The following is a 20,168-nucleotide window of genomic DNA, read 5'->3' as shown; positions in this document are numbered from 1 at the left end:
CTCCGGAGGCTTTGTGCTTGATGTACTGGAAAAATGAAGTTCTGTCCCCTCTGTCAGAGGGCAACACTGTTCCCACCACCAAGCAGGTACAGCAACACTACACCCAACATCTTTTCACTTCAGACATTTTGCACTTTCAATTCATTATTTATATCATTTACATTACACAACATTGTCCCTTTTTTCATTATATTTCTGTTCACTTTTACACATTGTTCTTTTTTAATAATATACATTCATCTTTCTTCACTTTTACACAACATTGTTCTTTTTTATTATATCTTCAATTGTTCTGTTTACTTTTACACAACATTGTCCTTTTTTATTATATCTTCAATTGTTCTGCACAATTTTACAACAACATTGTTCTTTTTTTTTGTTATATCTTCCATTTTTCTGTTCACTTTTACACAACATTGCTCTTTTTAAATAAAAATACATTCATCTCTGTTCACTTTTTTATTATATCTTCAATGTTTCTCTTCACTTTTACAGAGCATGCACATTGTTTTTTTTAAATTATATTTTCAAAATGTTCTGTACATTTTTACATAACATGCACATTGTCCTCTGCACAATTTTTTTCCTTTAAAACAAAATGTTTATCTTAATTTTCTGTACACTTTTGCACATGCACATTGTAGTAAGAATACATTGTGTATTCTTATTTAAAATGATATATATCTTCACTTTTTTCTGCACATTTTTACAAAACACGCACATTGTCCTCTGCACGATTATTTCATTTGTTCTTACTTTTTAACATTTGTATCTGAAATGGTTCTGTACCTTTTACACATGCACATTGTCATCTGCACATTTTTTGTGTGTAAATTCTCCTTACTTTTAAAAATATATATATCTCACATTTTTCTGTACACAAAATGTCACATTCTCTGCTCATTGTTCGTGTACACAATATTTGTATTCCTTTCGTTTAAAAAGAAATACAAATTGTACATATGTCTGCAGACTTTTACACATTATGCACATTGCCACCTTTTCTGCACATAGTTTTTTGTCTTTATATTTTGTTCTTTTTTTACATTTCTTGGGTTTTTCTGCACACTTTTACACAAAATGCACAATATCACCCTTTTTATATATTGTTTTTTTGTGTATGTATATTTAGTTCTTTTATTTTTTTTAAATATATATATTTCGTTTTTTTCTGCACACTTTTACACAATATGCACAAGGTCACCTTTGCACATTTGTAGTACTTTTTTTTTTTTTTTTTCGTTTTTCAAGACACTTTTTACATTTGTTTGCACACTTTTACACAATATGCACATTTTTAGTACATATTTGTATTTATTTCGTTTTTGTAAGACACATTATAAATGTTCCTGCAGACTTTTACACAATATGCATTGTCACCATTTTTGCACATGATTTGTGTGTACATGTTTAGTTATTTTGTTAAAAAAATATATATATCTTGGGTTTTTCTGCAGACTTTTACACAATATGCACAATGTCACCTCTGCACATTTTTACTACATATTTGTATTAATTTCGTTTTTTTAAAGACACATTTTACATTTTGGTCCACATTTACACAATATGCACATTGTCACCTCTTCTGCACAATTTTAGTCCTAGTCGTTTTTTAAAGATACAGTTCAACTTTTTCTGCACACTTTTGCCCAAGTTCAACTTTGCACATTTATTTTTTATTTTTTAAGAGATACATTTTAATTTTTTATGCATATTTACACAATATGCACAATGTCACCTCTGCACATATAGTTAGTATATTTGTATTTACCGGTACTTTGTTTTTTTTAAAGATACAGTTAAAAATGTTCTGCACACTTTTACACAACAAGCACATTGTCGCCTCCTCTGCACATTTGTAGCACATATTTTTATTTATTTCGTTTTTTTTAAGATACAGTTACAATTTTCTGCACACTTTTGCACAAAGTCACCTTTGCACATTTATTTTTTATTTTTTTAAAGATACATTTTAATTTTTTATGCATATTTACACAATATGCACAATGTCACCTCTGCACATATAGTTAGTATATTTGTATTTACTTTGTTTTTTTAAAAGATACAGTTAAAAATGTTCTGCACACTTTTACACAACAAGCACATTGTCGCCTCCTCTGCACATTTGTAGCACATATTTATTTCGTTTTTTTTAAGATACAGTTACAATTTTCTGCACACTTTTGCACAAGGTCACCTTTGCACATTTATTTTTATTGTTAAAAGAGACATTTTAATTTGTTTTGCACACTTACACAATATGCACAGTGTCACCTCTGCACATAGTTAGTATATATTTTGATTTACTTCGTTTTTTTTAAAAGATACAGTTAAAAATGTTCTGCCATTGTTAGTATATCTTTTTATTTACTTAGTTTTTTTTAAAGATACAGTTAAAAATGTTCTGACATAGTTAGTATATATTTTTATTTACTTTGTTTAAAAAAAAAAGAAGATACAGTTCAAAATGTTCTGACATAGTATATATATTTTTATTTACTTTGTTCTTTTTTTTAAAGATAACAGTTAAAAATATTCTGCCATAGTTAGTATATCTTTTTATTTACTTTGTTTTTTAAAGATACAGTTAAAAATGTGCACATTGTCACCTTCTCTGCACATTTTTTAGTAAATATTTAATTTTATTTATTTTATTTTTTTTAAAGATGCATTTGACATTTTTCTGCACACTTGCACACAACATGCATACTGTCAACTTTTCTGCACATTTGTTCACGGGGTCGCGGGTTTATTGTGGGCGCAGGGGAGCGCGTCACTGGTTGATGCTGATGATGATGATGATGATGATGCTGATGCTGATGCTGATGCTGATGATGATGATGATGATGATGATGTGGTGTGTTCAGGTGATCTCCGCTGAGCGTCAGAGTTCCGCAGGCTGCAGCGTGCAGGACTCCAAGCAAATGGTGAGCATCTTCTTCTTCTTCTTCTTCTTCTTCTTCTTCTTTCCCGCCTCAATCCAACACGCACACTTTTTCTCACGCCCTGCGCGCGCATCCTTCCCGGTTGTGCCCCAGTCGGACGCCGAGTCCCGGCGGTCCCAGGCGACGGAGCGGGAGGACGCGCGCTCGTCCCCCAGCACGCCCTGCACGCCCTGCACGCCCTCGGTGTGCTCGCCCGCCTCCACCGCCAGCTCGGCGCCGTCCGGCGGCAAGAACCTGTGCGCCAGCTGCGGCCTGGAGATCCTGGATCGATACCTGCTCAAGGTGAGACGCTCATCGAACACGGAGGAAATAGCATCAATAATATGTGCGTCACGTGACATCAAGGCAAGGCCTTCATAATAGAATGATTATTGTTATTTATTATGTGCCATGAAAGCAAATGATATCACTTTTTAAAGGCCTTTGATTTGAGTCTGCTTTTTAACCACTTTTATTGTATCCACCTCATTCTTTGCTTTCATAATTCATTCCATTGGCTGCCTTTGTTTTAAGATGAAAAACTATTTTCGTTAAGATCGAGGTGCTATCAATATTTATTGCCAAATAATCAATCATGTGCAGCTGGGATAGGCTCCAGCACAACCCACGCCACCCCCTAAGGGACAAGCGGTAGGAAATAGATGGATGGATGTTTCCCCAATAAATATTTACACTTTTGTTGGTTTATTCATTTTCTGAAAAATATCCTTTTATTTCATTGTTGTCATTTTTTTTGACATCCTGTAGTTTGATATTAGTGATCGATCGTTTGATGATTGAAATCGATTTTTAATTAATGTGTTAATTATGTATTTGCTTAAACATACATCATATATATATATATATATATATATATATATATATATATATATATATATATACACATACATATACATATATATATATATATATATATATATATATATATATATATATATATATGTATATATATATATATATATATATATATATATATATACATATACATATATATATATATATATATATACACACACACACACAACACTCATTATAACTGAAAATATATTACTAATAATTGACTAAAATAGGATGACGAAACTAAATAAAAACAATAAACTATTAATAATGATTAAAGTACCCTTACAAAATTAAAAAATATCAAAATTTAAACCACAATTATCAAAACAAAGTTTATTCTTATATATATATATATATATATATATATATATATATATATATATATGAATAAACTTTGTTTTGATAATTGTGGTTTAAATTTTGATATTTTTCTTATGATTAAGGTCAGGAATAAATACTCGTGGTAATTTTAGCAGTGACAATTAATACATTTTCTGAAAAATGTCGTTTTGTTTCTTTGTTGTCATTTTTTGACATCCTGTAGTTTGATATTAGTGATCGATTGTTTGATGATTGAAATCGATTATTAATTAATGTGTTAATTATGTATTTGGTTGAACATACATCATATATATATATATATATATATATATATATATATATATATATATATATATATATATACACACACACACACAACACTCATTATAACTGAAAATATATTACTAATGATTTACTAAAATAGGATGACGAAACTAAATAAAAACAATAAACTATTAATAATGATTAAAGTACCCTTACAAAATTAAAAAATATCAAATCGAAATAAGTGTCTGACCCAAGAGCGTAAATTAGCATGGTCATCTGACTAAGCTGCCAAAGATATATATATATATATATATATATATATATATATATGTTATAATTTAGATGATGAATACATTGAATAAATACTGCCGCTTTTTTTTTTCTCCTTTGTGTGAAATATGTATTTGGTTCAAATAAAATAATAAACTTTGTTTTGATGATTGTGGTTTAAATGTTGATATTTTTCTTATGATTCAGGTCAGGAATAAATACTAATCATTTTAGCAGTGGCATTAAGGAGATTTTTTTTATACATATTTTCGTTCTGAGAGCTAAACATATATTTTTTATGATTGTTTAAAGAAAAAAGAAGCATTACTAGATCTTTTATGGTGGTGATAAAAAAAATAAAAATAATGTTGTGTTGTTAAAAAGTGCAAGAATATTTTTTTCAGTCAAATTTTAGCAGCAGCATTGAAATATTTTCCACCAACTCTTATAATTTGACTACATTTGCTATTTCACAAAGTATTAAAAGAAAAGACAAAAAAGGGACAAGCGGTAGAAAATGGGTGGGTAAAAAGTCCAATTTGAATATTAAAATAGCGACACGTTACAGTGTTTGTTGTTGTACTTTATGAATCACAATGATTGTAATGAAGAGTGTGTGCGTGTGTGTGTGTGTGTGTGTGCGCGCGCAACCCAGGTGAACAACCTGATCTGGCACGTGCGCTGCCTGGAGTGTTGCGTGTGCAGGACGTCACTACGTCAGCACAGCAGCTGCTACGTCAAAAACAAAGAGATCTTCTGCAAAATGGATTATTTCAGGTAGGGTAAGTTTTCTTTGCTTTTCTTTCTCTGCACGCGCACGCATGCGCACACGTGTCGCTCCCTCTGCGAGAAGCAATGGAGGCGTTGAAATAATATCATCAACTTTGTCAATACTTACGTGGATTCATTTAACACCCACACCTCAAATATGTCTGTATGGATTTGTAACAATAACAATAATAATCATCATTTCAAAACATGTATTATACGTGTGGATTTTTTTATTTTTTATTTTTTATTTTTTTACCAACAAACAGTCATTCATTTAAAAACATGCATTATAAATGTATTTTTTTATACTAATTAAATATGAAAAATAAGTAATTCATTTAAAAACATGCATCAAAAACATGTTTTGTTTTTCTAATTAAATATGACAAAAATAAGTAATTCATTTAAAAACATGCATTAAAAACGTTTTTTTAAACGAATTAAATATGAAAAAACAAGTAATTCGTTTAAAAATGTGCATTAAACACATATTTTTTTTACTAATTAAATATGACGAAAAATAAGTAATTCATTTAAAAACATGCATTATAAATGTATATTTTTTAAACCTAATTAAATATGAAAAAAAAGTAATTCATTTAAAAATATGCATTAAACACATATTTTTTTTACTAATTTAATATGACGAAAATAAGTAATTAATTTAAAAACATACATTAAATGTATTTTTAAACTAATTAAATATGAAAAATAAGTAATTCATTTAAAAACATGCATTAAAAACATGTTTTGTTTTACTAATTAAATATGACGAAAATAAGTAATTCATTTAAAAACATGCATTAAAAACGTTTTTTAAACTAATTAAATATGAAAAAGTAAGTAATTCATTTAAAAACATGCACTATAAATGGATTTTCTTTACTAATTAACTATGACAAAAATAAGTAATTCATTTAAAAACATGCATTATAAATGTATATATTTTTTATCTAATTGAATATGACAAATAAGTAATTCATTTAAAAATATGTATTAAAAACGTATTTTTTAAACTAATTAAATATGACAAAAATAAGTAATACATTTAAAAACATGCATTATAAATGTAGTATTTGTTTCAATAATTAAATATGACAAAAAAGTAATTTGTTTAAAAACACGCATTATAAATGTATAATTGTTTTTACTAATTAAATATTACAAAAATTAGTAATTTATTTAAAAAAACATGCATGTATGGATTGTTTTAACTAATTAAATATGATTTAAAAAATCATTTAAAAACATACATTATAAATGTATATATTTTTTATCTAATTGAATATGACAAATAATTAATTCATTTAAAAATATGCATTAAAAACGTATTTTTTAAACTAATTAAATATGACAAAAATAAATAATACATTTAAAAACATGCATTATAAATGTAATATTTGTTTCAATAATTAAATATGATAAAAAAAAGCAATTTGTTTAAAAACATGCATTATAAATGTATAATTGTTTTTACAAATTAAATATTACAAAAATGAGTAATTTGTTTAAAAAAACATGCATGTATGGATTGTTTTAACTAATTAAATATGATTTTAAAAAATCATTTAAAAACATGCATCATAAATTAATATATTTTTTACTAATTAAATATGACAAAAATCAGTAATTTATTTTAAAAACATTTATTATAAATGCATTGATTATTTTACTACTTAAGTAGGACAAAAATGAGTAATTTATTTGAAAAACATGCATGTATGTTTTTTTTAAATAAATTAAATATGATAGTATTATTACTTTTTACTAATTAAATATGAAAAAAATAAGTAATTCCTTCAAAACATGCATTATAAATGGATACCTTTTTGTACTAATTAAGTATGACAAAAAAATAGTAATTTATTTAAAAAACATGCATGTATGTTTTTTTTACTAATTAAACATGATAGTATTATTATTTTTTTAACTAATTAAACATGATAGTATTATTATTTTTTACTAATTAAATATGAAAAAAATAAGTAATTCCTTTAAAAACATGCATTATAAATGGATACTTTTTTGTACTAATTAAATATGACAAAATTGAGCAATTTATTTAAAAACCTGCACGTATGGATTTTATTTTACTAATCGAATATGATTTAAAAAATAAGCAATTCATTTAAAAACATTCATCATAAATGTATGGATTTTTTCATACTAAATAATATGACAAAAGTACCGGTAAGTATTTAATAAAAAAAAAAAGTATTATAAATGTGTTGTTGTTTTTTTGTTTCTTTTACTAATTATGACAAAATAAGCAATTCATTTAAAACATAACATGCATTATATGTGTTTGTTTTTTTAGTGATTAAATACTACCCCAAAATAAGAAGTTCATCTAAAAATATTTGTTCAATAAAACATTTTTGTTGTTTTTTTTGACCAATTAAATATGGACAAAATAATGAATCCATTTAAAAACATGCATTCAAATGTATTGATTTGTTTTGACTAATTAAGTATTATTAACTAAACAATTGGTTAGTAATATGTATCGATAAGACCCAAAAATGTGTTGTGGCTCGTGCAGCCCTTTGAGACGCTTGTGATTATAAATCAACTTTGATTGATTGAAATAATGACATTCATACCAAAAGAACATTTGCTCTCTTTATTGGAATTGTCTTAGATTTACATGCTCTACTTTTGCATAATACTGGAAAACAAATATATATTTTATTTGATGTTAAAAACGACTGTTTGAAAGTAAGTCCAAACAAAATGAATCCGTTTTACTTTATTCAGCTATCATTGAAAAGTATATGTATTTTATAAATGTGCACCATTTGCAGTCAGTTTTTGTTTTGCTAATATGACTTATTCAATTTCAAGTGACAGAATAGTTCTTCTAAACAATGAAATATGGCGCAGTCTTGTTTTTCATTCTTCTTCTATTTGTAAAATTCCATAAAGTCCAAAAGTAAACAATGCAACATTTTGAGGCAGCAAAACAAAAGGGAAAATATTTTTTTTTTGTGTGTGTGTGTGTGTGTGCTTTATTTGACATTTGAGCCAATATTGCAGTGATTTATGAGTACTGGCATGATGCAACAGGACAAAGTGTTGTATTTATTTGACATTTGAGCCAATATTGCAGTGATTTGTGAGTACTTGCGTGATGCAACAGGACAAAGTGTTGTCATCACGGCGGAGGAAGAGGCGTGTTTGTGCAAGATTGTGTCAAACATCATCACATGAACCCAACTTTTTAAAGTTGATCTTTTACGGTGGTGTGTGCAGCTTGTGTGTGTGTGTGTTTAGGACACGTATGTGTGTGTGTGTGTGTGCTGACAAGTGAGCCCGGGGCTGTTTAGTGAGTGAGATGGGACACAAAGCACCACTCTGAGGTTTATAATCACCAGCAATTAGTCGGCCTCCACCTCCAGACCTCCAGACCAGCAATTAGACCGCTCCGAGCGCCTGGTCAGCGTGTTTTCTCCAATCTGAATGTGATTCTTACATCCCTACACACACACACACACACACACACACACTTAAAGTCAGTGTTTATTTCTGCACATGACTTTCAATCACTTTTGTCAACACACTCCGGGCTCATGTTCCAGGTGACCTCCTCCCCGACCCCTGCAGCCCTTATGGAGCGTGCAAAGTAGAGGTGGGGTGTAGGTGTGGTCAAGTGGTGCAGGAAAGGTGCAAAGAAGTCTTCAAAGTAGCATCTAGAAGTCTTCAAAGTAGCATCTAGAAGTCTTCATATTTTGCTTCCACGTGGCATCGCAGCCAGAAATAATAATGAGTCCTCATGTTGGAAGATGTGACAAAATATCATTAAGAACTCATTTAGTGTTTAAATATAACACTTTAAATGTATTCTTATTATTTGTTGCGCTTCATTATTTCAAAACAAACAAACACTTGTGACATAGATTACTTTTGTTAAATCAATAGCTTATTTTTGTCATATTTACTATCATTATTAAGACACTTCTCATATAAATTAATTATTATTGTTTAAAAAAAAAATGTTGTTCCATAAAGCTATTTTCATTTGAGTGTTGTTCATACAAATATGATCTTTTTTTTTTTTGTCAAATAAAATTACAAAGAAAAGTTAATCCACACATTTAGAATATTTTCTAATTATAGGTTTAGTCTTTTATAAATAATTAATTTATGTATTTAAATTATTATTAATAAACCCACACACTTCTAATATAACTTGAAATACCTTTTTCAATAATTAGATTTTTTTTCCATATTTACTATTATTATTATAGCAATGTGTTTCCAGTCACTTCTCATTTAAATTAATTATATTATAGTTTAAAAAAATATTTTGTCCTATAAAACTATTTTTATCATTCAAATTTGAGTGTTAATTATACAAATATAGTGTTTATTTTTTTGTCGAATTAAATTACATAAAAAGTTAATCCACACTTTTAGAATATTTTCTAAATTATATGTTTAGTCTTTTATAAATTACTAATTATATATATATATATATATATATATATATATATATATATATATATATATATATATATATATATATATATATATATATATATAATTATTATTATTATTATTAATCAATTGCTATTTTCTTGGGTCATATTTTAGTAAGTGATCAAAACACTTTGAATACTTGTTTCAATGAATGACTTATTTTTGTCATATTTACTATCATTATGAAAACAATATGTTTTCAGTCACTTGTCATATAAATTCATAATAATATATATATATATATATATATTTTTAAAATTTCGTCCCATAAAACTATTTTCTTTGTTCCAGTTTACTGTTAATTATAAAAATGTTGTGGTTATTTTTTGCCGAATTAAATCACAAAAAAAGTAAATCTACACATTTGGAATCATTTTTTAAATTATGTGTTTACTTATTAAATTATTCATCTATTTTTTTGGTTATATTTACTGTAATTATTTATAAAAAATAGTTTCTACTAATTTTAAATATATATTGATTCGAATATTGTTTTTTTTAAATCTATAAAACTACATTTAATTCTTCCAGTTTTAGTGTTGGTTATAGAATCATGGTGTTAATTTTTTGTAATATTTAATTATATATATATATATATATATATATATATATATATAAATAAAATAAGTTAGTCTACATATTTAAAATATAAATGACAAATTTATATAAATAGTTTTTATCGATTGCTTTTTTTTGGTCATATTATTTTAGTAAGAAAGAAATCCACACACTTATATTACAGATTACTTGTTATACTTTTTTCAATAAATGGCCTATTTTTTGTAAAATTTACTATAATTACTTTTCCAATAGAAATTAATGATATTTCTTTTTAAAATATTGTTTCCTATAAATGGTAAATGGGTTATACTTGTATAGCGCTTTTCTACCTTCAAGGTACTCAAAGCGCTTTGACACTACTTCCACATTCACCCATTCACACACACATTCACACACTGATGGCCATGCAAGGCGCTAACCAGCAGCCATCAGGAGCAAGGGTGAAGTGTCTTGCCCAAGGACACAACGGACGTGACTAGGTTGGTAGAAGCTGGAGATTGAACCAGGAACCCTCAGGTTGCTGGCACGGCCACTCTCCCAACCGCGCCACAGCTGCCCCCAAAAACGACTTTATTTCTTCCAGTTTTAGTGTTAAAAATAAAAATATAGTGTTTATTTTCTTTTGTCCAAAAAACAACAACTATAATCCACACATTATTTATAGGTTTTAAAATATTTGTCAATTGTTTCCGCTCACTTTTATTACATATTGATTCTAGTAGTTTATTCTTTCATCTATAAAACGATATCTATTTTTTCTTTTTTGTGTGTTAATTAAACAAAAATAGTGTTTGTTTTGTTTGTATTATTTAATCATTGTAAAAAAATAAATCAATACACATATTCAAAATACATATTTTTAAATATTTATTTATATTATTATTTATTTATTTAAAAGTTCCCAATTTCTAGTACCGTATTTTCCGGACTATAAATCACAGTTTTTTTCATAGTTTGGCCGTGCTCCAGTGCGATTTATATATGTTTTTTTCCCTTCTTTATTATGCATATATATATATATATATATATATATATATATATATATATATATATATATATATATATATATATATATATATATATATATTGTAAAAAAAAAGAAGTTAATCCGCATATTAAAAATACATATTTTTAAACATTTATTTACATTATTATTTATTTATTTAAATGTTCCCATTTGCTAGTCATATAGCTTTCTATAAACCACTCATTTATATATACTGTGTATGTATATATATATATATATATATATATATATATATATATATATATATATATATATATATATATATATATATATATATATATATATATATATATATATATATATATATAATACATTTTTTGTCATATTATTTAATTAAACAAATAAATGCACATATAATCTATGTTTTTAACTTCATTGCATATTTTGGTCATATTTAATTAGTACAAATAAATGAATCCACTCACTTATGTTTGTACATTAGTTGCTTGTTAAATAACTCATGTGTTTACATTTGCTCTTAATCAATCAATCAATCAATCAATACATCAGTCATTGCTGCCATGGGTCTGCACATGTCATCAATAAAAGTCAGTGATGGTTTATTGTCATATTTTGGACGTCTTTCAAAGGTGTGCACATAATGTGTGTGTCATCTGTCATCTGACTTTGACTGACAGCTGCTTTAATGCCCACTAATAGCTGTGTGTGTGTGTGTGTGTGTGTGTGTGTGTGTGTGTGTGTTAGGGTAGAGGTACAGGACAGAGCCCTTGCTGTGCCAGACACACACACACACAAAGGAAGTTAGTAATCAGGGCCCCCTTGACGCTCACACTGTATGCCGAGTGTTGCATCATTATTTCAATCAACCACCTCTGCTGAGGTGCTTCCGGTTTCCATGGCAACAGACCCCAAATATGAATGACAAGAAGATATGTGTGTGTGTCACACAACATGTGTGTCACACAACATGTGTGGTCTAGTGTCACACAACATGTGTGTGTCACACAACACTGCAGAAAAGCTGCTTGATGACATTTGTGGGGTAGTTGGTGCATATTAATACATCAATGATATAATATGATCAATATTTATTATATCAATGATGTAATATAATCAATATTTCATATATCAATGGTATAATATGATCAATATTTATTATATCAATGATGTAATATAATCAATATTTCATATATCAATGATATAATATGATCAATATTTAATAAATTAATGATATAATATAATCAATATTTCATACATCAATGATATAATATGATCAATATTTAATAAATCAATGATATAATATAATCAATATTTCATATATCAATGATAAAATATAAATTTTTAATATATCAAAGATATAATATGATCGATATTTAATACATCAATGATATAATATGATCAATATTTAATATATCAATAATATAATATGATCAATATTTCATATATCAATGATATAATATGATCAATATTTAATATATCAATAATATAATATGATCAATATTTCATATATCAATAATATAATATGATCAATATTTCATACATTATTCACAAGATGTAGTTTAGAAAGTTGTTTTGGGGATTTATGTCTACAAACTACTACTCTATACATTCTGATGTATGATGTATATGACGTATGATGTATATGATGTATGATGTATGACGTATGATGTATGACGTATGATGTGTGATGTATGATGTATGATGTGTGATGTATGATGTATGACATATGATGTATGATGTATGTCATATGATGTATGACGTATAATGTGTGATGTATGATGTATGACATATGACGTATGATGTATGATGTATGATGTATGACGTATGATGTATGATGTATGACATATGATGTATGACGTATGATGTATGAGTATGATGTATATGACATATGATGTATGATGTATGATGTATGACAAATGATGTATGATGTATATGAAATATGATGTATGACGTATGATGTATGACATATGATGTATGATGTATGACATATGATGTATGATGTATATGATGTATGACATATGATGTATGACGTATGATGTATGAGTATGATGTATATGACATATGATGTATGATGTATGACGAATGATGTATGATGTATATGAAATATGATGTATGATGTATGATGTATGACATATGACGTATGATGTGTATGATGTATGACGTATGATGTATGATGTATATGACATATGATGTATGATGTATATGACATATGATGTATGACGTATGATGTATGATGTATATGACATATGATGTATGACGTATGATGTATGATGTATGATGTGTGATGTATGATGTATGATGTGTGATGTATGATGTATGACATATGATGTATGATGTATGTCATATGATGTATGACGTATAATGTGTGATGTATGATGTATGACATATGACGTATGATGTATGATGTATGATGTATGACGTATGATGTATGATGTATGACATATGATGTATGACGTATGATGTATGAGTATGATGTATATGACATATGATGTATGATGTATGATGTATGACAAATGATGTATGATGTATATGAAATATGATGTATGACGTATGATGTATGACATATGATGTATGATGTATGACATATGATGTATGATGTATATGATGTATGACATATGATGTATGACGTATGATGTATGAGTATGATGTATATGACATATGATGTATGATGTATGACGAATGATGTATGATGTATATGAAATATGATGTATGATGTATGATGTATGACATATGACGTATGATGTGTATGATGTATGACGTATGATGTATGATGTATATGACATATGATGTATGATGTATATGACATATGATGTATGACGTATGATGTATGATGTATATGACATATGATGTATGACATATGATGTATGACATATGATGTATGACATATGATGTATGACATATAATGTATGTGACATATGATGTATGATGTATGACGTATAATGCAGGTGACATAGGATGTATGATGTGTGACATAGGATGTATGTGACATAGCATGTATGATGTATATGATGTATGATGTATATGACATATGATGTATGTGATGTATGATGTATGTGATGTATGATGTATATGACATATGATGTATGATGTATGTGATGTATGATGTATATGGCGTATGATGTATATGACATATGATGTATATGACATATGACGTATGATGTATATGACGTATGATGTATACGGCGTACGATGTATATGACGTACGATGTATATGACGTATGATGTATATGACATGTGATGTATATGACGTATGATGTATATGATGTATGTTTTGTATGACGTACGATGTATATGACATATGATGTATATGACGTATGATGTATATGACATGTGATGTATAAGAGTATGACGTATGATGTATATGACGTACGATGTATATGACGTACGATGTATATGACGTATGATGTATATGACATATGATGTATATGACATATGATGTATGATGTATATGACATATGATGTATGTGATGTATGATGTATATGACATATGATGTATATGACATATGATGTATGATGTATATGACATATGATGTATGTGATGTATATGATGCATGATGTATATGACATATGATGTATATGACATATGACGTATGATGTATATGACGTTTGATGTATATGACATGATGTATATGACATGATGTATATGACGTACGATGTATGACATATGATGTATATGACATATGATGTATGATGTACGATGTATATGATGTATGTGACGTATGATGTATATGATGTACGATGTATATGACGTATGATGTATATGACATAGATGTATGTGACATATGATGTATATGACGTATGATGTATATGATGTATATGACGTACGGTGTATATGACGTACGATGCATATGACGTATGATGTATATGACGTATGATGTATATGACATATGATGTATATGACGTATGATGTATGATGTATATGATGTTTGATGTATATGATGTATGTTTTATATGACGTATGATGTATATGACGTATGATGTATATATGACGAATGTTGTTTATAATGTATATGATTTATAATGTATATGATGTGTATGATGTATGATGCATATGATGTATATGGCATATGTGATGTATGACGTAGGATGTGTGAGAAATGATGAATGACGTAGGACGTATGATGTGTGATGTTTGATGTATGATGTATGATGTATGATGTATGATGTATGATGTATGATGTACAGAAGCAGTGAAGCAGTGAAGTTGTGTAAATGGTAAATAAAAAGAGAATACAACAACTTATATTCAATTGAATAGACTACAAAGACAAGATATTTCATGTTCACACTGACAAACTTTCTTCTTTTTTGTGCAAATAATCATGAACTTAGAATGTAATGGCAGCAACACATTGCAAAAAAGGCATTTTTACCAGTGTGTTACATGGCCTTTCCTTTTAACAACACTCAGTAAAGGTTTGGGAACTGAGGAGACACATTTTTGAAGTGGAATTCTTTCCCATTCTTGCTTGATGTACAGCTTAAGTTGTTCCTTCTCATATTTTAGCCTTCACACATTTTCAATGTCTGGACTACAGGCAGGCCAGTCTAGTACCCGCACTCTTTTACTATGAAGCCACGCTGTTGCAACACGTGGCTTGGCATTGTCTTGCTGAAATAAGCAGGGGTGTCCATGATAACAACATATGTTGCTCCAAAAGCTGTATGTACCTTTCAGCATGAATGGTGCCTTCACAGATGTGTAAGTTACCCATGTCTTGGCCACTAATACACCCCCATACCATCACACATGCTGCCTTTTACACTTTCACCCTAGAACAGTCCCCATGCTTCTTTTCCTCTTTGCTCCACAGTTTCCAAAAACAATTTGAAATGTGGACTCGTCAGACCACAGAACACTTTTCCACTTTGCATCAGTCCATCTTAGATGAGCTCGGGCCCAGCGAAGCCGGCGGCGTTTCCGGGTGTTGTTGATAAATGGCTTTGGCTTTGCATAGTAGAGTTTTAACTTGCACTTACAGATGTAGCGACTGACTGTAGTTACTGACAGTGGTTTTCTGAAGTGTTCCTGAGCCCATGTGGTGATATCCTTTACACACCGATGTGGCTTTTTGACGCCTGAGGGATCCAAGGTGCGTAATATCATGGCTTACGTGCAGTGATTTCTCCACATTCTCTGAACCTTTTGATGATATTACGGAGCGTAGATGGTGAAATCCCTAAATTCCTTGTTGAGAAATGTTGTTCTTAAACAATTTGCTCAGGCATTTGTTGACAAAGTGGTGACCCTCGCCCCCGTCCTTGTTTGTGAACGACTGAGCATTTCATGGAAGCTGCTTTTATACCCAATCATGGCACCCACCTGTTCCCAATTAGCCTGCACACCTGTGGGATGTTCCAAATAAGTCTTTGATGAGCATTCCTCAACTTTATCACTCTTTTTTGCCACTTGTGCCAGCTTTTGTGAAACATGTTGCAGGCATCACATTCTAAATGAGCTAATATTTGCAAACAATAAGAAAGTTTGTCAGTGTGAACATGAAATATCTTGTCTTTGCAGTCTATTCAATTGAATATAATTTGTTGTATTCTCTTTTTATTGACCATTTACACAACTTCACTGCTTTTGGGCTTTGTATTATTTGTGATGTATGATTTAAGACAAATGATGAATGATGTACAACGTATGATGTGTGTAAATATGCATATTCATATGTGTGTGTGTTTGTGTAAATATATGTATGTGTGTGTACGAACCCCGTTTCCATATGAGTTGGGAAATGGTGTTAGATGTAAATATAAACGGAATACAATGATTTGCAAATCCTTTTCAAGCCATATTCAGTTGAATATGCTACAAAGACAACATATTTCATGTTCAAACTCATAAACATTTTTTTTTTTTTTGCAAATAATAATTAACTTAGAATTTCATGGCTGCAACACGTGACAAAGAAGTTGTGAAAGGGCATGTTCACCACTGTGTTACATGGCCTTTCCTTTTAACAACACTCAGTAAAGGTTTGGGAACTGAGGAGACACATTTTTGAAGTGGAATTCTTTGCCATTCTTGCTTGATGTACAGCTTAAGTTGTTCAACAGTCCGGGGGTCTCCGTTGTGCTATTTTAGGCTTCACATTTTCAATGGGAGACAGGTCTGGACTACAGGCAGGCCAGTCTAGTACCCGCACTCTTTTACTATGAAGCCACGTTGATGTAACACGTGGCTTGGCTTTGTCTTGATGAAATAAGCAGGGGCGTCCATGGTAACGTTGCTTGGATGGCAACATATGTTGCTCCAAAAGCTGTATGTACCTTTCAGCATTAATGGTGCCTTCACAGATGTGTAAGTTACCCATGTCTTGGCCACTAATACACCCCCATACCATCACACATGCTGCCTTTTACACTTTCACCCTAGAACAATCCCCATGCTTCTTTTCCTCTTTGGTCCACAGTTTCCAAAAACAATTTGAAATGTGGACTCGTCAGACCACAGAACACTTTTCCACTTTGTATCAGTCCATCTTAGATGAGCTCGGGCCCAGCAAAGCCGACGGCGTTTCTGGGTGTTGTTGATAAACGGTTTTCGCCTTGCATAGGAGACTTTTAACTTGCACTTACAGATGTAGCGACCAACTGTAGTTACTGACAGTGGGTTTCTGAAGTGTTCCTAAGCCCATGTGGTGATATCCTTTACACACTGATTTCGCTTGTTGATGCAGTACAGCCTGAGGGATCGAAAGTCACGGGCTTAGCTGCTTACGTGCAGTGATTTCTCCAGATTCTCTGAACCCTTTGATGATATTACGGAGCGTAGATGGTGAAATCCCTAAATTCCTTGCAATAGCTGCTTGAGAAAGGTTTTTCTTAAACTGTTCAACAATTTGCTCAGGCATTTGTTGACAAAGTGGTGACCCTCGCCCCATCCTTGTTTGTGAATGACTGAGCATTTCATGGAATCTACTTTTATACCCAATCATGGCACCCACCTGTTCCCAATTAGCCTGCACACCTGTGGGATGTTCCAAATAAGTCTTTGATGAGCATTCCTCAACTTTATCAGTAACTTTAACATATTTGATGTTCAAACTCATAAACTTTATTTTATTTTTTTGCAAATAATCATTAACTTTAGAATTTGATGGCAGCAACACGTGACAAAGAAGTTGGGAAAGGTGGCAATAAATACTGATAAAGTTGAGGAATGCTCATCAAACACTTATTTGGAACATCCCACAGGTGTGCAGGCTAATTGGGAACAGGTGGGTGCCATGATTGGGTATAAAAGTAGATTGCATGAAATGCTCAGTCTTTCACAAACAAGGACGGGGCGAGGGTCACCACTTTGTCAACAAATGCCTGAGCAAATTGTTGAACAGTTTAAGAAAAACCGGGAACGGGGAAGGCACAGAGAGAGGGAGAGCAAAAGCCAGAGACAGGATCAGTGTTGGGTTAGTTACTGAAAACCAGTAACTAGTTACAATTACTAGTTACTTAATTTCAAAAGTAACTCAGTTACTTACACCAAAAAGTAATGCGTTACTGTGAAAAGTAACTATTTAGTTACTTCTTTTTTTTTTCTTCCAAAGCTCCCATTAAAGGCCTACTGAAAGCCACTACTAGCGACCACGCAGTCTGATAGTTTCTATATCAATGATGAAATCTTAACATTGCAACACATGCTTACTAAAGTGCAATTTTAAATTTTGCGCGAAATATCCTGCTGAAAACGTCTCGGTATGATGACGTCAGCGCGTGACGTCACGGATTGTGGAGGACATTTTGGGACAGCGTGGTGGCCAGCTATTAAGTCGTCTGTTTTCATCGCAAAACTCCACAGTATTCTGGACATCTGTGTTGGTGAATCTTTTGCAATTTGTTCAATGAACAATGGAGACGGCAAAGAAGAAAGCTGTAGGTGGGAAGCGGTGTATTGCGGGCCGGCTGCAGCAACACAAACACAGCCGGTTGTTTCATTGTTTACATTCCCGGAAGATGACAGTCAAGCTACCATTGGCCTGTGGAGAACCGGGACAACAGAGACTCTTACCGGGAGGACTTTGAGTTGGATGCGCAGACGCGGTACCGTGAGTACGCTTACAAACATTTGATCGCTTGCCCGTACGTGCGTGCCGCTATGTGCATGTCACGTACGTAATTTTGGTGAAATATATGTGCTGTATGAACTTTGGGGAGGTGAACGGTACTTTGGGCTGTGGGATTGAGTGTGTTGTGCGGGTGTTTGAGTTGTATTGGCGGGTTATATGGATGGTGTTTGTTATGCGGGATTCATTTGTGGCATATTAAATATAAGCCTGGTTGTGTTGTGGCTAATAGAGTATATTGTGTTTATTTACTGTTTTAGTCATTCCCAGCTGAATATCAGGTCCCACCCCCCTCTCACAGCATCTTCCCACTGCCCTCTAGTCCTTCACTCTCACTTTCCTCATCCACCAATCTTTCATCCTCGTACAAATTAATGGGGAAATCGTCGCTTTCTCGGTCCGAATCGCTCTCACTGCTGGTGGCCATGATTGTAAACAACATACTTGCCAACCTTGAGACCTCCAATTTCGGGGGGCGGGGGGTGGGTGCAGGGGGCGTGGTTGGGGGCGTGGTTAAGAGGGGAGGAGTATATTTAGAGCTAGAATTCACCAAGTCAAGTATTTCATATATATATACAGGTAAAAGCCAGTAAATTAGAATATTTTGAAAAACTTGATTTATTTCAGTAATTGCATTCAAAAGGTGTAACTTGTACA

The 20,168-nt window shown here is 30.7% G+C and overlaps 2 protein-coding genes across 2 annotated transcripts in view; one reads left to right on the top strand and one right to left on the bottom strand.

Moving 5' to 3' along the window:
• Nucleotides 1-20,168, top strand: part of lhx6a (LIM homeobox 6a) — a 38,279-nt gene continuing 18,111 nt past the window's right edge. The window contains exons 1-4 of the mRNA XM_061966374.1: nucleotides 1-86; nucleotides 2,868-2,927; nucleotides 3,039-3,227; nucleotides 5,299-5,420. Of these exons, the coding sequence (XP_061822358.1) occupies nucleotides 21-86; nucleotides 2,868-2,927; nucleotides 3,039-3,227; nucleotides 5,299-5,420 (437 nt within the window). The 5' untranslated portion in view covers nucleotides 1-20. The remainder of the gene's footprint in view (nucleotides 87-2,867; nucleotides 2,928-3,038; nucleotides 3,228-5,298; nucleotides 5,421-20,168) is intronic.
• Nucleotides 3,116-20,168, bottom strand: part of morn5 (MORN repeat containing 5) — a 60,177-nt gene continuing 43,124 nt past the window's right edge. Inside the window, exons 8-9 of the transcript XR_009815844.2 lie at nucleotides 8,786-8,890; nucleotides 3,116-3,218 (exon numbers count right to left, since the gene is read on the bottom strand). The gene's annotated coding sequence lies outside the window, so the exon portion shown is untranslated. The remainder of the gene's footprint in view (nucleotides 3,219-8,785; nucleotides 8,891-20,168) is intronic.

The sequence above is a fragment of the Nerophis lumbriciformis genome, linkage group LG11 (genome assembly GCF_033978685.3).
Source record: "Nerophis lumbriciformis linkage group LG11, RoL_Nlum_v2.1, whole genome shotgun sequence".
NCBI lineage: Eukaryota > Metazoa > Chordata > Actinopteri > Syngnathiformes > Syngnathidae > Nerophis > Nerophis lumbriciformis.
This window is presented reverse-complemented; position numbering and strand designations above follow the sequence as displayed.